We start from the raw sequence: 20599 nt of genomic DNA, 5'->3' as shown, positions 1-20599 counted from the left end.
CCGAAAAGGGGGGGAGGCGCGAGGGCGGGGTTCTCTACAAAAGTGGGGCAAGATATCATCAAACACTTCCTGATATCTTCAATGAAGCCTTGATATAAACTACTGCCACAATTGCTACGAATCCCCTTTCCTATTCTAAGGTCTGATTTATATCTGTCCCCCAAATGGCAACTCCATTCAACCTCCCGATTTCGAAAACCCCGAAACCAGAAATCCCAAAATGGGCACCTCCACAACCGACGAAAATGCATCTAGACTGGGCTGATCTACGAACCATCGAACTTTCTCTCCTCGACTCTCCGGATCCAGAAGTCGTGGCAGGGCTGGTGGCTAAGACGAAAGCTGCTATTGAGGAAGATGGGTTTTTGTTCTTGACTAACTATGGGGTTTCGCTTGAACAGGTACAGTACAACATGTTTTGCTACTCTACCTTGCGAATACGGCTCTTGCTAGCTAATCTTGATAAATCTACCGGTACTATAGCTTCATCGTCAGTTCGATCTAGCTCAATTCTTGCATGCGAATATCTCGGAAGAGGATAAAGCGAAACTGCTGTGGGACCCTTCCACTGGCGTCTTTGCTGGGTTTAAGCCTCGGTTTGGCTGGAAGGTGAGCAGTATTATCAGCAAAGGTACGATAGACTGATTATATGGTTTGTAGCGAGAACCGGGGAAATTCGACGGCATTGAACATTTTAATTTTTATAGCCCTGAGTTTGAGGATATTAAGAAGGTCCCGGAGTGTATTGTACCATTCATGGATGAGATCACTGCGTTCTGTGATGTGAGTGGCTCTTTGTACGGAACGAGGACGTTAAACAGGGGCTTATATTTGCATAGTATCTGATGAATTCTGTCAACCGACGGCTATTAAAGCTGTTGTCGTTGGTTCTCGAATTGCCTGATGATTACCTGTGGGGTAAGTGGAGCGCGGTGTGGAGAATATATAAGAAACATCTGACAATCGACTTTTCTTTCTTCACAGAAAACGTTCAGTCGCATGATGGACTAGTAGGAGATGGTTATTTCCGGCATGCGCTATATTATCCTCTAGAAGCAAAACACAAAAAGGAGAGAAAGGGCATTCGGATGTACGGGTATGTACCTATCTTCAACCACACTGTTCGAGACACCCAACTGAAGGGCGGCATAGCCATACAGATTACGGCACAACCACTCTTCTATTCTCCGTCCCTGTCACAGCGCTCCAGATCTGGGGTTCAGATAACAAATGGAGATACGTGAAGTATAAACCAGGCGCCTTGGTTGTTAACCTCGGCGAGACACTTGAAGGTAGGTAAACCAATAAATAAATATATCCGATCTCCGCATTAGAAGTAAGAAGTATTCTGCTAATTAGGAATGATAAACCTCAAGTGATATCCGGTGGGCATTTTAAAGCAACACTCCATAAAGGTAAAGAGTCTTGCCATAATATATACTCCTACGAGAAGTGCACGAACTCACTCATACTAACGTCCTCTTTTTTAGTGGCAGAACCTCCTGCAGACCAAGAGAACGAGCAGCGTCTTTCTCTCGTCTTCTTCAACGGTTCAAAAGGCGATATGCGTCTAAAGCCAGCAATGGGTAAAGTGTCTTTATCATTCAGTCCGCCAACCTTTTGTCAATTCTCTGACAAGGAACTACCGCAGAATCACCTTTAATTCAGCGAGAAGGATTTGTCCTGAAGCAGGGTGTGTTTACGCAGTTCAAAAAATTGATAGATTCAGGCCGTCCGGTAAGCTATTATCCAATACTATGACTTGTATTACATTATCTGAATATTGATTAATTCTTCAGGTTCCTACGAACAAGGAATGGAGAGAAGCACGTAAGTGATATACATCTCCAAATGATCTATCTGTCTCCGAAATCTGCTCACACGTGAATAGAGGTCCGCACTAGGCTTCAAATGGCCCCGGAAGAACGACTTGCTGGGGCCAAGGATATAAATGGTACTAAGTATGGGGCAGATGTCATTCTTGGTGTTCAGGTGGTTTTGCCAGCTTGAGGGTTTGGACTTTTTTCATTCCTGTCGAAAGCAGATCCTAGCATCTGGATCTCGATGTATGGCATAACGATGCAGAGCGGAGTAATTCTCTTGCAACTTCCAAGTTGGAGGTGCGTGATGTTTGGCGTGTTTCGGATTTGCGCTTGTCTGTCTTGATACTTATGGAGAACTGAACGGTCATTGTATCATGTGGAATTTACTGGGGGTGACTGATATCTTGCTGAAAGCAGATAAGTGACCGTGGGCTATGATATGGGAAGAGCCATCTGATTTGCGCGTGAAGCTGAATTGTATTCATCGGTTTGCTAAATCTGCGGAAGTATCCTATTGCCTGCCTACCTTTCCAAACGTGGAATATCTGCGCGCCACAACACCATAAAGAGAATTCAAATCTTCAACTGACTCAGCAATAGCCTCAAAATCCAGTTTTTGCTGCCAGCACTTTCCTCAACCCGATCCCGTTCATTCTTCAGATCCTCATATGTGTCGTCCAGAATAGCCTTAGTGTATTTCAGACTACCTGCTTCTTCAATGATCTTCATCGTCAGCATCTTCATGGCGGGCGACATACCATTCGTGCGGCTCCGAGACTGCAAGATGTTGAGGAGCTCGGTACTGCCGGTATTTTCTTGGGCAGACAATGCGTGGATGACTGGCAGCGTAAAGGTGCCTTGGTCAAGATCGTTGTACGTTGTGGATTTACCTGCTGATGTGCCAGTGATATCTTGATAGTCATCCCGGAGCTGGTAGTAGCGGCCGAGCAGGTTCATGAGGGTGTCGATGTTGAGGGTTACGTTCTTTGTGGCTTCTGACTGCATCATCCTAGAGACTGTTCGGAAGATACCACCGGTTTCTAGCACGGGTGTGTTAGTTTCTTTTCTTCCTTTGGTGTGCCGATGGAGGGGACTTACTCTGCTCGATGAGCTTGAAGTATGCGGGTATGGATGGTGCTGTGCAGTGATAGCTTGAATGTAAATCGTGGGCCTGCCCGACATGAAGTCTCTTTACCTCCTCTGCGCGATATGAGTACTATGATTTCTCAATTTTGATACGGTACTCACCGATTAGTATGAGAAAAGTCGCTGGAGAAAGCTTCGAGGCCTGTTCTACACTCTTCGCGTAGACATAAGTCGCCGCATTGATCGTCTGCTCCACTCCGAACACCATATGCGTTGAAGGAAACCCTCTTCTCATGGGAGAATGATCTTGGATATCATCGATCCTACAGAAGAGATTGTTAGCAAAGCCCGGCATATATTTAAATATATTGGATGTTCCTGCAAAGTATAGTACTGACATCAGGGATATGTTATGCATCATTGCAACGACACTTCGAATAGTATCAAGTGACGCCTCGGGAACTTGATACCAGGTTTGCAGAGAATCGATCAGCTGTATTACAGAAATGATTAGCATTGATTTATTACAAGAGATTGAAAGGTGCGTAGCGCCACGGCTCTGTAGTTACATGGTCTCTCGCTCCTTTAGCTGGTAGCGATGCAATATAGATGTACGGTGCATTCGTAATCTAGAGTAACCAAACATTAGATATCGTGCATTTAGTCTCCATGCTATAAGGAAAGCAATGTACTTACCACATCTTCGTCCAGTTCTATAGCTGATTTATCATGGTCACATGATGCTAGGTCGCTTCCATTTCTGGCTGCATCGCGATCGCTCGGGTTCCCATCGCCATTCAACTTTGCCTCCTCGAGCTCATCGACACTGCCGTTTCCATTGCGTAAGAATTCACCTCCTACTTTGTGTATCTTTGCTTGGCGGGGATTGTCCTCTGAGTGATGATTTGCCGTGCTGCCATTGGCTTTGACTCCGGATGTTTTCGGTGCTCGAACAGGCCTTGGTGCGCTTTTGTTATAGCGGGCGGTGCTCAAACTCCAGACTGCACTGCCTCCGTTGCAAAGTTCGAGAACTCTGAACCAGTGATAGAATTCTGGCTTTGGGGACTTGTTCTTGATGAAAAGGTCGCGCTCCTCGCAGTATTGTCGTTCGTATTCGAGAGCCTGGTCCCACAGAAGTTTCTTGGCGGCCTCTGCGTCAATGCTGTGCACATTCATCAGAACCGAAACAGCGTTGACCAGCGAGTTTGTTTTGCCGCTCTCGTAGGCATCAATTTCCTTTTGCCACGAGGCAAGGTCGTTGACCAGAATCTGTGCGTGATAGAGCAGATTCGTAAGGTATCTAACACTTTCAATTCCCGCTCGACTGATTGTGGTGTCGGTGACGAATCGTTGCATGACCAAGGCACAGCTTGGGAAGTAACATAAGTTCATGGTTCAACTCAAGGATTTGATTCAGCTTCAATGAAAGGGTGTGATAACTCACTTTGCACCAGCGTCGATAAGGCGGAACTCAAGATATTCCTCGATGGACCTGTAATCCTTATCTCTTGCTTCGGCTTTAACATTCAATTGTTCTTTCCATTCTTCAATGAGCCAGTTTCCCAATTCCTCGTCGACTTCTAAAGCTTCGACAGCAAACCGAGCGCGGATAGACTTGAGCACCAGGTTGATTTGGTTCTTTTTGTTGCCTTGGGTTGCGCCATCAAGAGAGGCAATCATAGCTTGATTGCTTTCATCAAACTAATCCAGTGTCAGCCATACTTATTTCAAACACTATGTATTTACTCACATCTTCTACACCGTCTGCGACATCTGTATTTGAAGGGTCAGCCTGGTGTTCTTGCAGAACCGAATGAGCCCTCACCATCATGTGCGAAGGCATATTCAACCATATAAGCGGCGATATACAGTCTCTCTGGTAATGCTTCGGGGAACCACTACAACAAATTAGTGCAATTTTTCCTGTAGATAGCAAGGCCCTAGAGGTTCAAATGCTCTTCGGCATCCCCAACACAGCGAAACGAAGGAGGGGCAACAAAGAAAAGGGTTATTACAAGCGCAATAGCATTGCCAGTGACTGAATCAACGCAGCCAAACCCCTTAGCAATGGATTCAGGTACTCCTGCTCCTGCCAGCTCATCACGAACTGCCCAACAAGCGTCGTCGCAAAGATAAGCATACTTGCTGATGCGTGGGCGGAAGTGTGTCGGAAACCTGTTGTTGTTCCAGGTCTCAGAAGGGAATTCTTCAGAGCGATGGTACTGAATCGAGTCCATCGTTTCAAGTATGGGATCTGGAGTAGAAGGTGTAGTGTATTCCAAAATCTGGAGTTGAAGAATACTTGGAGGTCAAATTATTTTGATTATTGAAGAAGTTAATATGGCTCTAGCACATGTGATGCCCCAAGCCTATTGAAGGAGATTATTATTACCCAGTAGCTCAACTAAATCCAAGGATTTAGGGTTGGTAGTGTTTCTTTGTGGAGCAGGTCACTAAAGACCCAATGAATATATTCTGGGTATAAATAGTATTGATTTTCCATTGGTTTTCACTGATTCATACAGGCCATTACTAATGACAAGTTACTTAGAGCCTTGGTGAATGTATTAGACTGGGGCTGAAAATGACTCCTCGACTTATTCACATACAGTAAGTAATGGTTATCAGCTTCTTGTGAAAACAACTTGACTAATTGCTAAACTGATGAGGTCTCACACCATCGCCCGATCAAACAGCAGAAAGCCCCCCAAGATCTTCCAGACTCCAGGCAAATTCCCAACAAGCTCCCTACACCTAGGTTATCGACGGTCAAAGAACACTCCCTCTTCGTCTCCTCGTGATGCCTTCCTCTGAGGATTTCGGTTTTGCCTCACTCTGCTGGGGTTTAGTAAGTCCTTCTGGACACCAGTTTTGTGTTTCAACTGCTAAATGAGAATAGGTCGGACTCTACCTCATGCATGCCGTCTACAACTTATACTTTCACCCCCTGCGTTCACTCCCTGGTCCGGTTTACGGCAAAGTGACTGGTTTGTGGTACATTTCAAAGATCAAACAAGGGAACTCATTCTTGGAGCTCAAACGTTTGCACGACCAATACGGTGATGCCGTACGCATCGTACCAAATGAGCTATCATACAACACCGCTGATGCCTGGAACGCAATATACGGTTAGTTGGACACTTCACGCATTGCCTATGGTTTTGCTAACGCAACGAAAAGGTCGGAACATCCAACTTCATGGAGAAGACAAGGCTTCAGCCACTGGTAACCGTCTTCTGAAGGATACTCTCCTCTATGGAGCCGGGTTTGAGGGCGCTGATACGGTCGTAAGTCACCAATCAAGAACATTGAAAGATCACCCATAGAACTTATTCTGTCAAAACAAGATCAACGCCGAAGGAACTTTCTACGCTCCACAAAGACGGGCTCTCGCCTATGCCTTCACTCGAAAGTCGTTGATGACGAAAGAACACCTCCTCATACACTACACTGATCGTGCCATCGAGAATCTCACGATCCAAATATCGGCTGCTAATACCGTTGATGTAGAACCAATGTTTGCCAATGCCATTTTTGACTTCAACTGCAAATTTGTTGCCGATCGAGATATTGGAGCAAGCAACCCTCATGGCAAAATTCATCCATCTGTACATTATTTCGACAATCTAATGCGGTTCGCCTACATCCCAATCAGCCTTCGACGTATACCCATGATTGCCTACATCCAAGATACCCTCCAACCATTCATTTCGGGAGGTTTTCTGCACCCTCAAGTCGTTGGACCTTTGTTACAAAACAGGTTAGATAATGGAGGAAGTGAGACCGACATAAGTATGAGTTCCTGGCATAATACTTGGCTTGTATGTACTGACAAGAAATCAGTATCTTACATGGAGCGACATCCAAAAGAAGGAGACACGGGTAAATCGCAAATCTTGAATAACGCCATTATATTCATCTCCGCGGGAACAGGAACCACCGTTACATGGTTATGCACATCTGTCTATTACATTCTATCCAACCCCGACGTGAAATCAAAACTCTGCGACGAGATCAGGAACGCGGCGTCGAAGGCATCGGATTTGAACTTGGACGTGGTCAATAACATGAAATATCTCAAGGCTGTCACGGATGAGTCTATCAGGATATTTCCCCCGATCGTAGCGACTTTGACTCGTGTCGTGCCACGCGGGGGAGTGTCCATTTGCGGCAAATACGTCCCCCAAGGTACAGTCGTGGGAGTCAACCATGTAAGGATAACCGGCTCTTTGATTCTAGCCTGCCCCCTTCTATTGTGACTCATCTCATGTGCTCTAAACCCTCCTATAGATATCCCAAAATGGAAATATAGGCCCCCTCTACTCCTGAAACTGTCTTGAATAGAAAATAACTAACTCCCCCGTCATCTAGTGGGCAACCTACCGCAGCGCAAAGAACTTCAAGCATCCAGATGAATTCCACCCTGAGAGATGGTTTGACGTTGTCAGTGAGGAGTTTGCAGGAGACCATCGAAATGCTCTGCAGCCATTCAGTTACGGGCCGAGAAAGTGCATTGCTCACGAGTAAGTTCCACTTCAAAATTTACTGTTCATTCATTAGCTAACCAGATACGCAAGGCTGGCATCGATGAACTCGAAACTCTTCCTAGCGCGCCTTTTCTGGGAGTTCGACATGGAGTTGGCTCCGGAATCCCGTGACTGGACACAGCAGAAAGGCTGCATTGCACATTACAGCCGGCCGCTTATGGTGAAATTCACTAAGAGATCTAGTCTCTCCGAGACCGAGATATAAATCCCATCTTCGGAAACAATACAGCTGGTACGTTTAGGTGTTAAAGGAAGCTGATGGCGCATGTGCTAAATGGCTGGGACTGAAAACCATACACACTTATACCTGAAAACATACCTACACAATGGACTAGAAATTTAAGTATCGTTGAGTTACCTATAAAGTCTGATGCCATTCATCCTTCTGAGATTTATTGAAATTATTCGTGTAATTGACAGCAATAGCTACAACTAGCAGTACTTATACACACCCTTCCTTTCCTTATCTCTTTTGATTTCGTTGCTTTCTTTCATACTTAGATCAAATTCATTTATTTGAAAATAGAATCCCCACGTAACAATTCCAGTTGCAAGGTTCAAATATCAACAAATCGCGGGGTAGAAAGGGGGGTGGGGGTAGACGACACTAGCCTAATCAGCATCGTAAGCGAATCTCGTAGCTGTAAACGTGGAAGTGAACGTGAGTGACAATATGAATACAATCCTGATTTTATTCGAATCTCCGAGAATATATTTAGCCTTTTGTTTTAAAGTGCGGTCAAGAAGTAAGCAATGCGCTGTTGTCGCGTTCTTGAGTTCATGGACGGAAAATGACCAGCTAAGAGAAAATCTATTTATTCGGGGGACGGCAACACTTTCGATTTTTTTATAGCAAGGAGATAGAAGATATGTGGTGTGCATTGAAAAGTGACTGGAATACGATGAATAGGAGAGGATATGCAGGGAGGAAGGGAGAATGGAAAAAGGAAAAAGGGAATCGGAGAAGGCTAGGGAGGGTAATAGAGATCATTCTTTTCTAGGACGTTATAATGATTACAAAGACACCAGTTCTCGTATGATTCTTAGGATATCTTAACCACATACTTCCCCACTGCGCCCTTGCCCGTCCAAACCAAATCAAACGCTTTCCTCACACGATCCAAATCCCCATGTCAAACACCTCACCAACAACCGGCTTCAGCTTTCCCTCCCCCACCCATTTTCCGATCCTCTCAGAGTCCGCCTTCGTGAACTGGGTATTAGCATGCTCATATCTAACTCCCCACCTCGCAGATCTCCACTTAAAAAACGCATCGAGGACATCCATCAGCTTCTTCACCATCCACGGTGCGCCTGGATAATCTTCCATCAGCGTCGTTCCGCTCTTCCCCATGACAGATAACACCACCCCCGTGCCCGGCTTCAGAAGCGCAAGATACGCCATAGAGGCAAAGACAGTATCCAGTACAAAATCCACAGTTCCAGCACCGGCTTCGGTCACCACGTCTTGGGTGGTATAGTCTACAATCTGATCCACCAGCCCCTCCCCCAACAACCCCGAAAGCAGGGGAATCTTCCCCGTAGAGAGCGTAGTAACGACTTTCCCCGTCCCAAAAACAGGCTTCAGAAGCTGTAATGCCACCGAACCAATACCCCCTAGCCCAGCAGTCACCAGCACAGTTTTCCCCTTCAAACCGCCCGGCATTGAATCGTTGATTTTATCGAGTGCCCGCAGCGCCGTGTGCGTAGATACCGCGAGCGACGCGCTTTCTTCGAACGAGAGCCCTCCCGGTATCTTCGCGATGGAGTATTTGTAGCTCGCTGTCAACAGTAAATACTCGGCTGCACCTGTGCCGCCCATTCTGAATCCGTAAACCGCATCTCCGGGGGCGAAATCCACGACAGAACTACCTACTGCTGAGACGGTTCCCGCGTAATCGTATCCAATGATAATTGGCAACCTTTTTCGTATGGATCAGCGATCTGTATCTGGTCCCTGTAATGAATGTTGTAAATTAAAGAGGGGGAGGTATATATACCTATCTGTGTCGAGTAATCTAGCATAGCCCAATGCTTTCACGGCATCAGCTTGGTTGAGCCCGACTGCTTTCACTCGTATGAGAATATCATTCGGATTGCCGATCGATGGGACTGGCACTTCCAACACTTCCAGCTTATCAGATTTTCCCCATTTCCGAACCCCGAGGGCGCGCATCATGGGCATCGTGGTTGACATCTGATCAAGAACGTGACGATGACGGGTATGTCTATCGGAAGGATCCTTGATCATGAGAGAGCTCCAATGTAAAGTAAAGTGATTTGTAGCAGCCGCTGGTCATATTTATATCAAAGTTTTAGATGATGGGATAAAGACCTCTAGTCCAATTGGAGGACTATACAAGAGCGAATGAATCAAAAATTCGGCGTTCAAACGAACGCCGAAAATGCAGCAAAGCCGCACCTTGAACGTTGCCTGGAGTTCCAGCGCTCGTTTCACAAATCCAGGCTTTGAATAATACGCGTATCGCTACCTAGGTAGGTACCTATGATTTAGCATCTTAACTAGGAAGTACTAGCTACAAATTCATATCTATGTATATATAGTTCTTGAAGCCTGTCGATATTTCTAGCCCTCGAGCTATAGAAAGCAGACGAAAATGAAGCAGCTAAAGGACCAAACCAAGACTTCAAGGCCGATCATATTATGCATTGTCAACAAGTTCTTGAACTTCGCAACTTGCGAGCTGAACGTACACAACTTGTGAACTAAGTAGAGTACTGTACAAAACGGAGTAATAGAAGAGTATGGACATCTGAAAATCGTTGATTGGGTACCATCATCTATGTATGGGAACTCAAATATAAAAAGCAGCCAGCCATCACACAGCCTGCCTGCACTTTTGCTTTCTTCTTTGCCCAGCCCAAAAACGCCAGCCATGCATTCCCTGCGATTTCACTTTCCTACTCTCTCTTACTTCGCAACAGCAGCGCTCAATACCTGCGTCCGGAAGAATCCACCCTTCGTCCTCTCGATAACTTGCTGATAAACACTGCTCGGGGGATGGTTCATTACTACAGTTCCTTCCTTATAATCAATCTTTGCATCTACCCTCGTATCTCTAATCAAATTGACGATCCATTTCTCGCCCTCATCCTGGTTCAGACCCAACCGCGCGCTCAAGTCCTTGATATCGATACGCTGGTGGATCTTGCAGTAGCTCTCGGAGATCAGATGTCTAGCGGCTTCGACGAAAGAGTCTGATGCTGCCACGAGGAAAAAGTCGGAACGTAGGACCTCCTCAGCTTCTGAGAGCTTCTTCTGCGCTTCCTCGAAGTCAAAGTCAATGTATAGAGCCTTGATGAAGTCGGTGACCGGGTCGCTGTATTCGTAGTTTTCTTGCTTGACGATGCGGATGATGTCTTTGAGTTGCTTTTGGTATTGGCCAGTGTTGCGTGTGCGGCTGCGGTTCGTGATGACTGCGGCGGTCAAGTAGCGCAGGATCCAGGGGCAGGCGGTTTGAATGGTGTTGATGAATGGAGCAGAGAAAAAGAGCTCGCAGATTGTATCGCGTGCGGGTTCGTAGTTGAAGAAAGGGAAAAGTGCCCAGTGGATGAGCCAGGTGCGGTGGGTGAGTTGTGCGAGGGGGTTGCTGAAGAGTTTGGTATCAATCGATTCCTTTACTTTTTGGACTTCCTCCATCGCAGACTCCCAGTTTCCGGTTAGGATCTCAGACGCTAGCTTTCCCCAGGTCGCGGCAGAGACTTTGTCGTTGTCGGTAGACAGGACTCGAAATTGGTAGAGAAGCTCGGCTGCAGCTTGGTAGTTACCGCAGCTGTATTGAAAGTTGCCAAAGTCATAAAGAACATTGACCTCCTCAATAGTGACCTGTTCCATATTAGCACATGCCACACATCCCCTCTTCATATAGTATAAAACATACATCGTGCTCCTTCTTCAAGAACTCCAAGTTAGCAACCTTATCACTCCTGAGGCCGGTAACAACATCCTCTCTCCCAAGTAAGTCGGTGATCTTCTCACTCTCCTGACTATACTTCTCCAACTGATCCAGCACCTGCTGCCTCTTGGCCGCGAACTCCTTTGGCGGATCCTGTACTCCTTCCATCTCACAATAAAGCGTGGCCACATAATCCGTCATATTCGTCTTATTCAACAGCTCATACTTGGCCTTTGTGAAATGCGCCGCCTCGCCCTCCTCATCCTGATCCGCGACGAACTGCAGCAGCGGGAATATTAAATGGCGATCCAGATGCGTGACGAGTTTGGGTAGGAGGTCGTATTCTTTCGCGATTTCCTCGGGGGTTTTGGCAGCTTGGGATTGAGCGCCTTTAAGTAGGTCGCTGGCTGTAGTGGGCGTGTTGTCCGCCATGGTTGCGACTGTTCTGTTGAGGGAGGGAATGAGGTCGTGGAGGTGGGGGCGCCGTCGTCGCGGTTGAAGATATCTGAGATTTGTGTGCGGGCCCACTTTAAACTGTTTGCGCTAGTGGGGATTTACTGTAGCGTGTTGAAATGAACCCTGCGCTCGCCTTGTCTTCTTTGTGAGGTGTTGGCGACGACAGCAGAGAAAAAACATTGTCTGTCCTTATACTCGAATACTCATCCCACGATGGCACTCGCACAGCTCCCCCTCCTCTTCCTCCGCCCGAGAGCCCTCCCTCGACCCTCCACAATCAATCACTTCCTCGGAGCCGCCAGAGCTTCAACAACAGCCGCCTCGTCAACACCAGCACCACCTTCTCTGACAACAGCCATCTCCGCATCGAAACCCTACCGTATAGCCCTGACCAAGAGCAAGGAATACCCAGTATATCAGTTGAACAAGCGCGGTGGGAACATGCACTTAACGAAGATCAAGCATATTGAAGGGGATATCGACGCCTTGAAAGCGGATTTGCAGAATACTTTGAAAATACAAGACGCGAAGGATGTGGTGATCCATCAATTGACGAGGCATATCGTTGTGAAGGTATGATTACGCCGGAAGCTTGTATTGAGGTTATTTCTAATTCGCAGTAGGGTCATCACCGAGACGATATCAAGAAGTTTCTGGGGAGCAATCAGGTCGGGTTCGTGGAGGTTGTAGAATTATTATAAAGGAGGTGTAGAATTGTTGTGAAGGAAGTGTAGGATTGGAGGTTCATGGTTTGCTTCGTGAAGCAAAGCTCTGCATTATCAATTTGCAGACTCGTGCCTATATGTACAACACCATTCTGTCTTTTTCTCACTCATCCAGAAGAGTCATTCAACTTGTACAACAGCAACCTGAATAAGATACCAGCCAAGGAAAGACGTTAGGCAAAAAGCCATGCTACATAAACAGATATCAGAATGTTCGAACGCCTACTCCAAACGCTGCCAAGTATCGATGCGTCTATGGAATGTGGGTACAAAGAGTAAAAATAATCAATTCGCTTTATGTGCCCAACCCTGCGTATGCACACAATTGTTTAAGAACCCCTTGAAGCCTTGGATTAACAATTTTCAATGCCGCTAACAAACTCTCCTTTGAAGGTAGGCCTGCGAAAGGTGTCGTATACCTGGGATCTTCTGGGTTTCGAGATTTTTCCGCCAGACGTCGTAACACGGCAATTCCACCTTGAGTAATGTGAAATAGATCTGCATCATCAACTCCTTTTGGTGGGTTTTGCCCCCGTTGCTGAGGAACCTGTGGAGCGGTTTCAAGACATAGAGTCAAGATCAGTCGCGAAAGTTTCTGTGCGAAACCATCTTCAGACCTCAACCAGGAATTAGCTAAGCCTGTTTCGAACCCAGGTGCAAGATTCGCCAAAATTTCCGCAGCTAGTATTCCTTGCATCAAGACCGGCTTCCGGGCTTCAGCCACAGGCACCAGTGGATGCCCACGTTTTGTTCCCTGCTTGTCATCTGGGAGTGGCGAAATGGCGAGTGCGAATGTTTTGGTAAGGAGATCAAACGGAGCGGAAGAGTTAGCATCTGAAGCGAAGATTGTCTTGTAAAATGTTCGGTTAGGCTCATCTCGAGCAAGTAACTTGGCCAAACTATCCACAGCCGCAGGCAGATATCGATGAATCGCAGGATCGTATGGTGTAAATACGACACTATCAGCTCCCACAGTATTGGGCGGGGGACAAGGTGCGAATGCAAGAAGGAAATGCAGCAGGCATAGAGCTTGTTCTCGACCAGGTAATTCGATCGCCTGGGCTAGATTTGATAAGATGACGATGAGATCCTTCATGAAATCGAGCGTGTTGGAATTCGTTCGCAAGAGCATGTTTCGAGTGCCCAAATACCTAATAACGACACACAAGAATTTGACAACGAGTTCGTCGGCCAAGAGAGCATGGTTTTTGTCGTGGAAGGATAGATTTCGCATAATAGTCGTTATACAGATCAACTTGTCAACGGCAAGATTCAGTTCAGACTCAAGTGAACCAAACTTTGGTACGTCTTGTAGGTTTTCTTGATCTGATCGGCTGCCACGCACAACATCTTCGTAAGAGCTAATAAGCATGACGTCCGAAACCTCGGCTGCGTTCTCGGCGAGAAGTTCGACTTGATCTTCGGCACAATCAATAAGTGTCTCTACAAGGTCTTCGCAAACGGTTAAATCGAATTGTAGACGAATATCCACGGCGAGTATACATAAGGTGTCCAACGCTAACCGGACTTCAGCATGAATTCCACACTGTAGACTTCTAGTTAAAGCGTCGATATCAATCAGGCCGAGTTCAAGGGCGGCCGGAACGTCGGGTTTCGACCGAGTCAATTCTGAGCCAAGTCTCAGTAAGGATTCTACTTGAACGCCTCCAAATGTATCCAGCGACCGAACCTTGGGATCCAACACGTCAGGGAGGTTGAACTCTGTATGGACAGGGTCGTCAGCACGAGCGCTGCTAGCTACCTGTGGTGATTGTAGAGATAGGCTTCCCGGTTTCGAAGCAGACACGGGAGATGGCATCGTGAAAGAAGACCCATTTTGCGGAGTAGTAGCCTCAATAGTTCTCGACAGGCTATTTCGTGCGTGTCCTTGCGAACCCATGATATGAGGCTGTCCAGGAGGTTGTTGGGGTGTAGAGAATCCATTCACAGATTGCTGCTGCGAATGCATCTGTTTCACAGGGGTTGACTGCATTTGCTGTTGCTGAAGATGATGTTGCTGGCCCATGAGTGCCTGTTGTTGCATGAATTGCTGCGATTGCTGCATAGAAGCTTGGGGATTTATCTGCTTCGTCGGAGATACTTGCCCTCCAGCATTGGGGTTCTGCTGCATCATGGCTGCGCGCTGTCGCTGTTGGTTCAATTGCCAAGCCTCCTCGAACATAAGTAGGTTCCTCTCATAATGTCCTTTGAGCTGAGCCGCCGCGGTTGGGTTTTGTATTGGAGGAAAATGGAGCGCTTGGGCAACTTGATTCCATCCGTTTTGCGCACTAACTTTCTTATATCCACCATACCTCATCACAGTCATGTACAGCGTCATTAATGCGACCGATTTATCGCCCACAGCAGGATTCATATCTAAAGGTAGATTCCTTTGCTGCATGAAAGATTGCAAACTTTTCAAGAAATTTTCCGGATTCAAGTTGCCTCGAGATTGCGCGGCTTGCTGCTGAGCCCGTATGCCAGTGAATTGTCCATTCTGACCAGGCATCTGCTTTGCCATCGGATTTACATTGAGGGGCATGTTTGCCCGCTGGCCTGCCATCAGATTCTGCTGCTGCATTTGTTGCTGCATCCGCATTTGGTAAAGCAGTTTCTGTTGATCCATGCTTTGTGGTGTGCCTTGCTGTTGCTGTCGAGCTTGCTGTTGGGCTTGCTGCTGAGCTTGTTGTTGGGCATATAATTGACTCTGCTGCATATGGGACTGTGGTGTAGACATGGCGTTTTGAGGAGGAGCAGATGTCCGTCCAGGAGGGGGTGTGAAATTCTGATTGAAACCTTGCGCAAAGGCTGGATTCTGCGTGTAAGGATTACTACTTTGCGGCGTGTCAACTCGACTGCCATGGTCTGACTGGGATGGTGAAGCCTGAGAAAATTGTTGGGCGGCTGGGGAAAATGGGTGTGGTGAAGCGGTCGAGACTCGTTGCGGTACGCCGCCAGGACGTAACTGATTGCCCATTATTGGGGATGGGCTAGCATTAGATGAGCCATTCTGCAAATGGGGGTAAGGTGCCTGTTGAGTCGCGTGTTGTTGCTGTTGTTGTTGGGGCGCATTATTCGCTGGAAATCCAGGGTACTGATTTTGCAGGGGAGTTTGAGAGCGCGAATTGGGAAGCATATTGGGCGCTTGACGGGGTGATCCACCAAGACTGTCTTCTCGTGGTCGCGGTCTCTTAGAGGGTATCACGGGGTTCGTCTGATACACCGGGTTGTTGAAGGACGGAGAGCCATTGCGCATAGCGCCATTTTGCATTCGTTGTTGGAGCTGCTGGTTTTGGAAGTGGGCAGGATCGAAGGAGGTAGGGTTGTTCATAAAGTTGGATGGGTCAAGCATGGCCCCGCCGGGATTCGAGTCAAGATGGTTGAAGCCTGCGCCATTGTGATTTTGGACGGCGGCGTCGTTCATCCAGGAGCTCATGTCTGTGGGACGAAGTTGAAGTGGCCCATCTGCAGTTGCGACAAGACGTCAGCGGTGCTATTTCTATAATAATATTGCAACGGGCCTCTCATAGAGTGGCCCGCAGGTGGGCGAGAGATGGGCAAGCGCGACTTGAGGCCTGTCGCGATGGAAGTCGCGACGCGGTGATGGGACGAGGCAAAGGGATACCAATGCAATGTCCATCAGCAGCACCTCAACGGCGAGCACAAACAGCCGCGACAGTATCTACAAGATGTCACGAGACATCGAGATAGCCAGCAGAGGAGGAGGAATGAGAGCAGGGTCTTACCTAAACACGCTGTTGATGTCCTGTTGAATGGCAAATTGGTGGTTCTCGGTTCGGTTCGTCGATGGAAGTTCCACACTAAGCCTGATTGGGGCGCGCTCTATTAATATGCCGATACGTCGATATGGAATCTAGAATCTAGAGCCGGGCTGTAGAACATTGTTCGTCAGTGAGAAATTGTCATGTCATTGGATGGATGCATTTGAATATCGGCCTAGCCTAGGGTGTGGTGCTTGGATCGGAATGGGGTTGTTGATTGATTGCGGTGAGGTGTGATAGATGTCACGTTATTGACCCACTGAGTGAGCACGATCTCGTGACCAACTCACCGCCGGTGGCAAGTTTGAAGAGAAGAGAAGAGAAGGCGTCGTGTAGTGTAGTGTGGTGTAGACCCAGGGTATGGTAAACGTATGACAAGAGGAAGCCACATACATACCTTAGAGTTTGAATCAGGCCAGAACTAGAATAGAGGGGGGACAGACTCCTGAGGCTCGATCGATATGATGCTCAATGACTGGAGGCGCCGAGACTGATGCGTCGGTCGGTCGATCGGTCGCTTGGTCGGTTGGTCAGTCGGGCAGGATAGGATAGGATAAGATGGGGCAGGATGGAATGGGATGGGGTGGAAAGCCGCTGTGTTGTCCCCTCAGAAGATTATGCGGAAGCGCAAGGACGCCGGAGGAAGCGTGGAAGAATAAGCAAGCGTCTGAGATACCGGCCGGAAGAATAGAGGACAGCACAGGCAGCAAGGAGGTACGGTGCCGTACAATCCGGTAGCAGGAAATGATCGGTCGGTCGTCGGATGGGAAGGGGTTTGCCGAACGGGAATATAGGTGTAGGGCCCTGGTGGAGAATTGGGTGTGGTATCAAATAATTGCGCTGTGCTGTGTTGTCCTGTTTTCGCTGTCTGTACTGTATTGTGCTGTGCTGTCACGGACTCACGGCTGTTGGGAGAATGGTAGGTAGGGAGGGGAGGGCACTGCACTTTGCTTTGCGTGGAAGGAAGGGCTAGCATCGTAGGCGATCCAATCACTGTCCCCATCCTTTTCGTGTGCATTTGCCTCTGCATCAGGTACACCAGACCAGTACCGACTTCGTATCTCACCTCGTCCTCGTCCCAATAATGCCTTTCATTTGAAGAGGGACTGCCTTTTGACGCTGCCGCTCAACTCTCGCTATGATCCTACAATTGTCAGCTCCGCCTGTAGCGGTTCAGTCAGGTATAGCAAAAACTGGGACCCAAAATGAGGGTAGCGTCTAGATCGGATCGGTCAGGGACACCTTGCTGCTTTACAGTAGATGCGGACATTCCTAGTGCGTGGATCCACCGTACCCAGCAGCAGATGTAGATGTGCGACACCTTCGAGATGGAACCTTCAGATGCTTCAGATGCTCCAGATGATGCGAGAACGAGTCGAGGACACTTCCTCACTCCAAGGAGATGTGCGGTGTGGCGCTGGTCCCTCTCTCGAATACTCTCATCGCTGCGTTTGCAGGGCATCTCGGTTGAGACTTGCGAAAGCGGCAGCAGCTCGAGATAGTACGACCAGACCAGAGATGGATGGTATGTAATTTCAAACGCTGCACTCTAGAAATATAGAGAACAGAATTATCAAGGGAAGAATGAGGGATGGTTAATAAGGAAAGAGAAAGGGAATGAGAGAGAAAATGAGGGAGGGGCACTGGGGTCTTAAGCAAAAGTAAAATGCCGAGCAGAGAAGGCTGCTGTTTGGACAAGGCCAATCTGTTTTAATCACGCTGAGGTCGTGACTTGACGGATAAGCGTCCTGTACTGTAGCTTTGGCGTCATAAAACACTTGATTGCCAACCACGACGACCCAAAAGGAGTATACCAGCCTGCCCTAGTCACACAGACTAATATACTCACTCTTATTCTTGTTCTTATTGCAGATCTGGTGAGGAAATAAGATCCTATTTCCGTCGACATACTATAAGTCTCAACATCGACCGACCTCTGTTCCCACCGTTTCGGAAACAACAGAGGTGCACACACATCAAGGCAGACTCTTCTCTGAGAGCGATCCTACCGCACGACGTCTTTTTGCCCAGCATCCTTCTTGCTTACACCGCTCGTCTCATTCCTTCGATTCACGCCGCCTGCGGAATTGAAGGGACTCGGAATGGTGAAATTCTGTCTTGCTGCTCGAGTAATTATACTTACAGCATTTTACGGGCTGTTGTACGACCACCTTCTGACTAGAGGGCTATCTTGGGACGACTGGTATCATAATCGATCAAGAAGAAGCTTCCTGGAGCCCGATATCCAAATGTTGTCACTTGCCTCGTAGTCGTGACATACCAGTATGGATGAGTCCCTTAGTTTTAATGAGAGGCGTCCTTGTCATCCATCTCATTGAGCAAGGATTGGCAAGGACGCATGCCAACTTCCTTGCATGAGACATGGCCCAATACATCGAAGCCAGCCCAAGCATGGATAGGTAGGTATCACGAAGTTCTGCAAATCTACCCAGGCCAGGGTACAAAGCAACGATCCTTTTACGAGAGTTTGCTACAAAGTAGAAAGAAGTGGGATGGTTGGTTGGTTGGTTAAATCCGATCCGATCCATTTCTAAAAGCAGTACAGTATGTACAGTACCGAGGGCATGTTTCTGCGCGGGCGCCAGCGATGCAGGACGGCAGACTGGGAGGGGAAGATGCCAAGGCGCCGCTAGGAACCTGGGACGAAATGTCAAGATCACGTGGATAACCCGGCATCACCTGCATGACTGCCCGCCCCACCCCGCCCAGCGCGATTTGTACGACTACGACCTCGACTATCATTCTGTACGCGTCCCTAATTTCCTGCTTGGTAGATGACTTCCCACCAAGCAAATTCAAAATGCCAAAAAGGAAAGCAGAAGATCTTGAAGATGGAGCATCGCTTCATGAACCCCGACGATCAAGCCGCCGTGTATCAACACCAAAGGAGCAGCAAACTCCAAAGCCAATAGCTAAAAAGGCAGGAAAGGTAAAAAAGGCGAGAAGCGCGGGAAAAGAGCATGATGCAGATGTCAATGGGAAAGTTGAAGAGAGCGAGGAACTTGTGAGTTTAAACTGTTCTTCCTACAAACATTCATTTAAACCTCCAGAACACGCCTTCCTTTCAAGTCAATGTCAACATCATCGGTGATTGGTCACGTGGAACTCCACTGCTCCTCAATCAGACATGCTTTTTTGGATAACCCTGGTCTCCAACAGAGTCCTATTAGAACTGAAGAGGGCCTATCTGACATGTTACCAGAAACCAACAGAACCAGCCAAACCCACCAAAAAGGCTTCATCAACTCCTAAAGTCGATGAAGTCTCGACAGGCCGTCAATACTGGCTGATGAAAGCCGAGCCCGAATCACGTTTCGAGAAAGGCAAGGACATCAAATTCTCAATCGATGACCTAGCCGCGAAGACTGAACCGGAACCTTGGGATGGTAAGTTCTCCTCTTCCGGCGAATCAGCCCGAAAACTAACTACCTCCACCCCAGGAATTCGAGCATATCCAGGTACATCAATAAAAAGCCCATTGATGACTGCAGGATACTGAACACAACAGCACGCAACAACCTGCGCTCCATGAAAAAGGGCGACTTAGCCTTCTTCTACCATTCTTCTTGCAAGATTCCCGCCATAGTAGGCACCATGGAGATTGTACAAGAGCATACTCCGGACTGTACCTTTTACCTTAGCATCCTCCTCTCTCCTTCGACTAACAACAGCACAGTATCAGCACACGATTCCTCAGCGCCCTACTATGACGCATCTTCCAAAGCCGACAATCCCAAATGGTCAGTCGTGCACGTGGTTTTCAAGCAAAAGCTAGAAACGCCCATCACGCTCAAGGAGCTGAAGGCTTGGCAACAAACAAAGGGCAATCCGCTGGAAGAGATGCAGATGTTGAAGCTGGCGCGGATAAGTGTTAGTAAGGTGCGGGAAGAGGAGTGGAGATTTTTGGTCGAGGAGATGAAGGAGAGGGGTGATGTTATCAGGGAATGAAGATGGGGTGGCGACAATGTATAATATCTGTAAGTATCCACTGTATTATAGTTCACGAGGGTTTTGAGTTGTTAGGAAAGTTACTTGGGTTCTGCTTTTGCTCTTAAATTTGAGAAAACTTGAGAATATCTAGAGTCATAAAACCTCAGTGGGGCATTGTTCTTTCTTTCTTTCTTGAGGTTCCCTCGAAGAAACGGGAACGAAAGACTGAACAAGCAGCATCTCCCATTTCCACAGCTTGAACCACTATATCGGCAAGTGCTTCTCGAACCCGTTTCCTTTCATCACAGCACA

At 47.6% G+C, this 20599-nt stretch overlaps 7 protein-coding genes across 7 annotated transcripts; 4 read left to right on the top strand and 3 right to left on the bottom strand.

The window, feature by feature from the left end:
- Positions 1-164: 164 nt before the first annotated feature.
- On the top strand, positions 165-2010 carry JRG21 (putative 2-oxoglutarate-dependent dioxygenase; the record flags this gene model as incomplete). Its single annotated transcript, XM_031151580.1, has 10 exons — positions 165-401; positions 484-609; positions 661-783; positions 840-918; positions 985-1096; positions 1153-1292; positions 1491-1586; positions 1652-1737; positions 1800-1830; positions 1892-2010. 10 exons carry the CDS (start codon positions 165-167, stop codon positions 2008-2010), a joined length of 1149 nt encoding a protein of 382 aa, XP_031003473.1.
- Positions 2011-5709: 3699 nt separating this feature from the next.
- aclL_5 (Cytochrome P450 monooxygenase) lies at positions 5710-7661 on the top strand (the record flags this gene model as incomplete). The annotated part of the gene is made up of 7 exons (XM_031151579.1): positions 5710-5757; positions 5809-6037; positions 6090-6196; positions 6257-6701; positions 6753-7005; positions 7358-7432; positions 7487-7661. 7 exons carry the CDS (start codon positions 5710-5712, stop codon positions 7659-7661), a joined length of 1332 nt encoding a protein of 443 aa, XP_031003472.1.
- Positions 7662-8567: 906 nt separating this feature from the next.
- Positions 8568-9641, bottom strand: rad-8 (Reticulon-4-interacting protein, mitochondrial; the record flags this gene model as incomplete). Its single annotated transcript, XM_031151578.1, has 2 exons — positions 8568-9378; positions 9457-9641. 2 exons carry the CDS (start codon positions 9639-9641, stop codon positions 8568-8570), a joined length of 996 nt encoding a protein of 331 aa, XP_031003477.1.
- Positions 9642-10388: 747 nt separating this feature from the next.
- On the bottom strand, positions 10389-11805 carry int6 (Eukaryotic translation initiation factor 3 subunit E; the record flags this gene model as incomplete). The annotated part of the gene is made up of 2 exons (XM_031151577.1): positions 10389-11303; positions 11359-11805. 2 exons carry the CDS (start codon positions 11803-11805, stop codon positions 10389-10391), a joined length of 1362 nt encoding a protein of 453 aa, XP_031003476.1.
- Positions 11806-12042: 237 nt separating this feature from the next.
- Positions 12043-12530, top strand: IMG2 (54S ribosomal protein, mitochondrial; the record flags this gene model as incomplete). The annotated part of the gene is made up of 2 exons (XM_031151576.1): positions 12043-12402; positions 12453-12530. 2 exons carry the CDS (start codon positions 12043-12045, stop codon positions 12528-12530), a joined length of 438 nt encoding a protein of 145 aa, XP_031003475.1.
- A 319-nt stretch (positions 12531-12849) lies between these two features.
- On the bottom strand, positions 12850-15990 carry sol1_1 (SWI/SNF chromatin-remodeling complex subunit sol1; the record flags this gene model as incomplete). Its single annotated transcript, XM_031151575.1, has 1 exon — positions 12850-15990. The coding sequence occupies one exon, from the start codon at positions 15988-15990 to the stop codon at positions 12850-12852; it is 3141 nt and encodes a 1046-aa protein (XP_031003474.1).
- A 3167-nt stretch (positions 15991-19157) lies between these two features.
- On the top strand, positions 19158-20305 carry THYN1 (Thymocyte nuclear protein; the record flags this gene model as incomplete). The annotated part of the gene is made up of 4 exons (XM_031151574.1): positions 19158-19361; positions 19560-19743; positions 19798-19815; positions 19866-20305. 4 exons carry the CDS (start codon positions 19158-19160, stop codon positions 20303-20305), a joined length of 846 nt encoding a protein of 281 aa, XP_031003465.1.
- Positions 20306-20599: the final 294 nt, after the last annotated feature.

This window comes from Lachnellula hyalina (genome assembly GCF_007821495.1).
Source record: "Lachnellula hyalina strain CBS 185.66 chromosome Unknown contig00121, whole genome shotgun sequence".
In the NCBI taxonomy this organism is placed as follows: domain Eukaryota; kingdom Fungi; phylum Ascomycota; class Leotiomycetes; order Helotiales; family Lachnaceae; genus Lachnellula; species Lachnellula hyalina.
The sequence above is the reverse complement of the archived record's forward strand: the minus strand, read 5'-3'. Positions and strand labels throughout refer to the sequence as shown.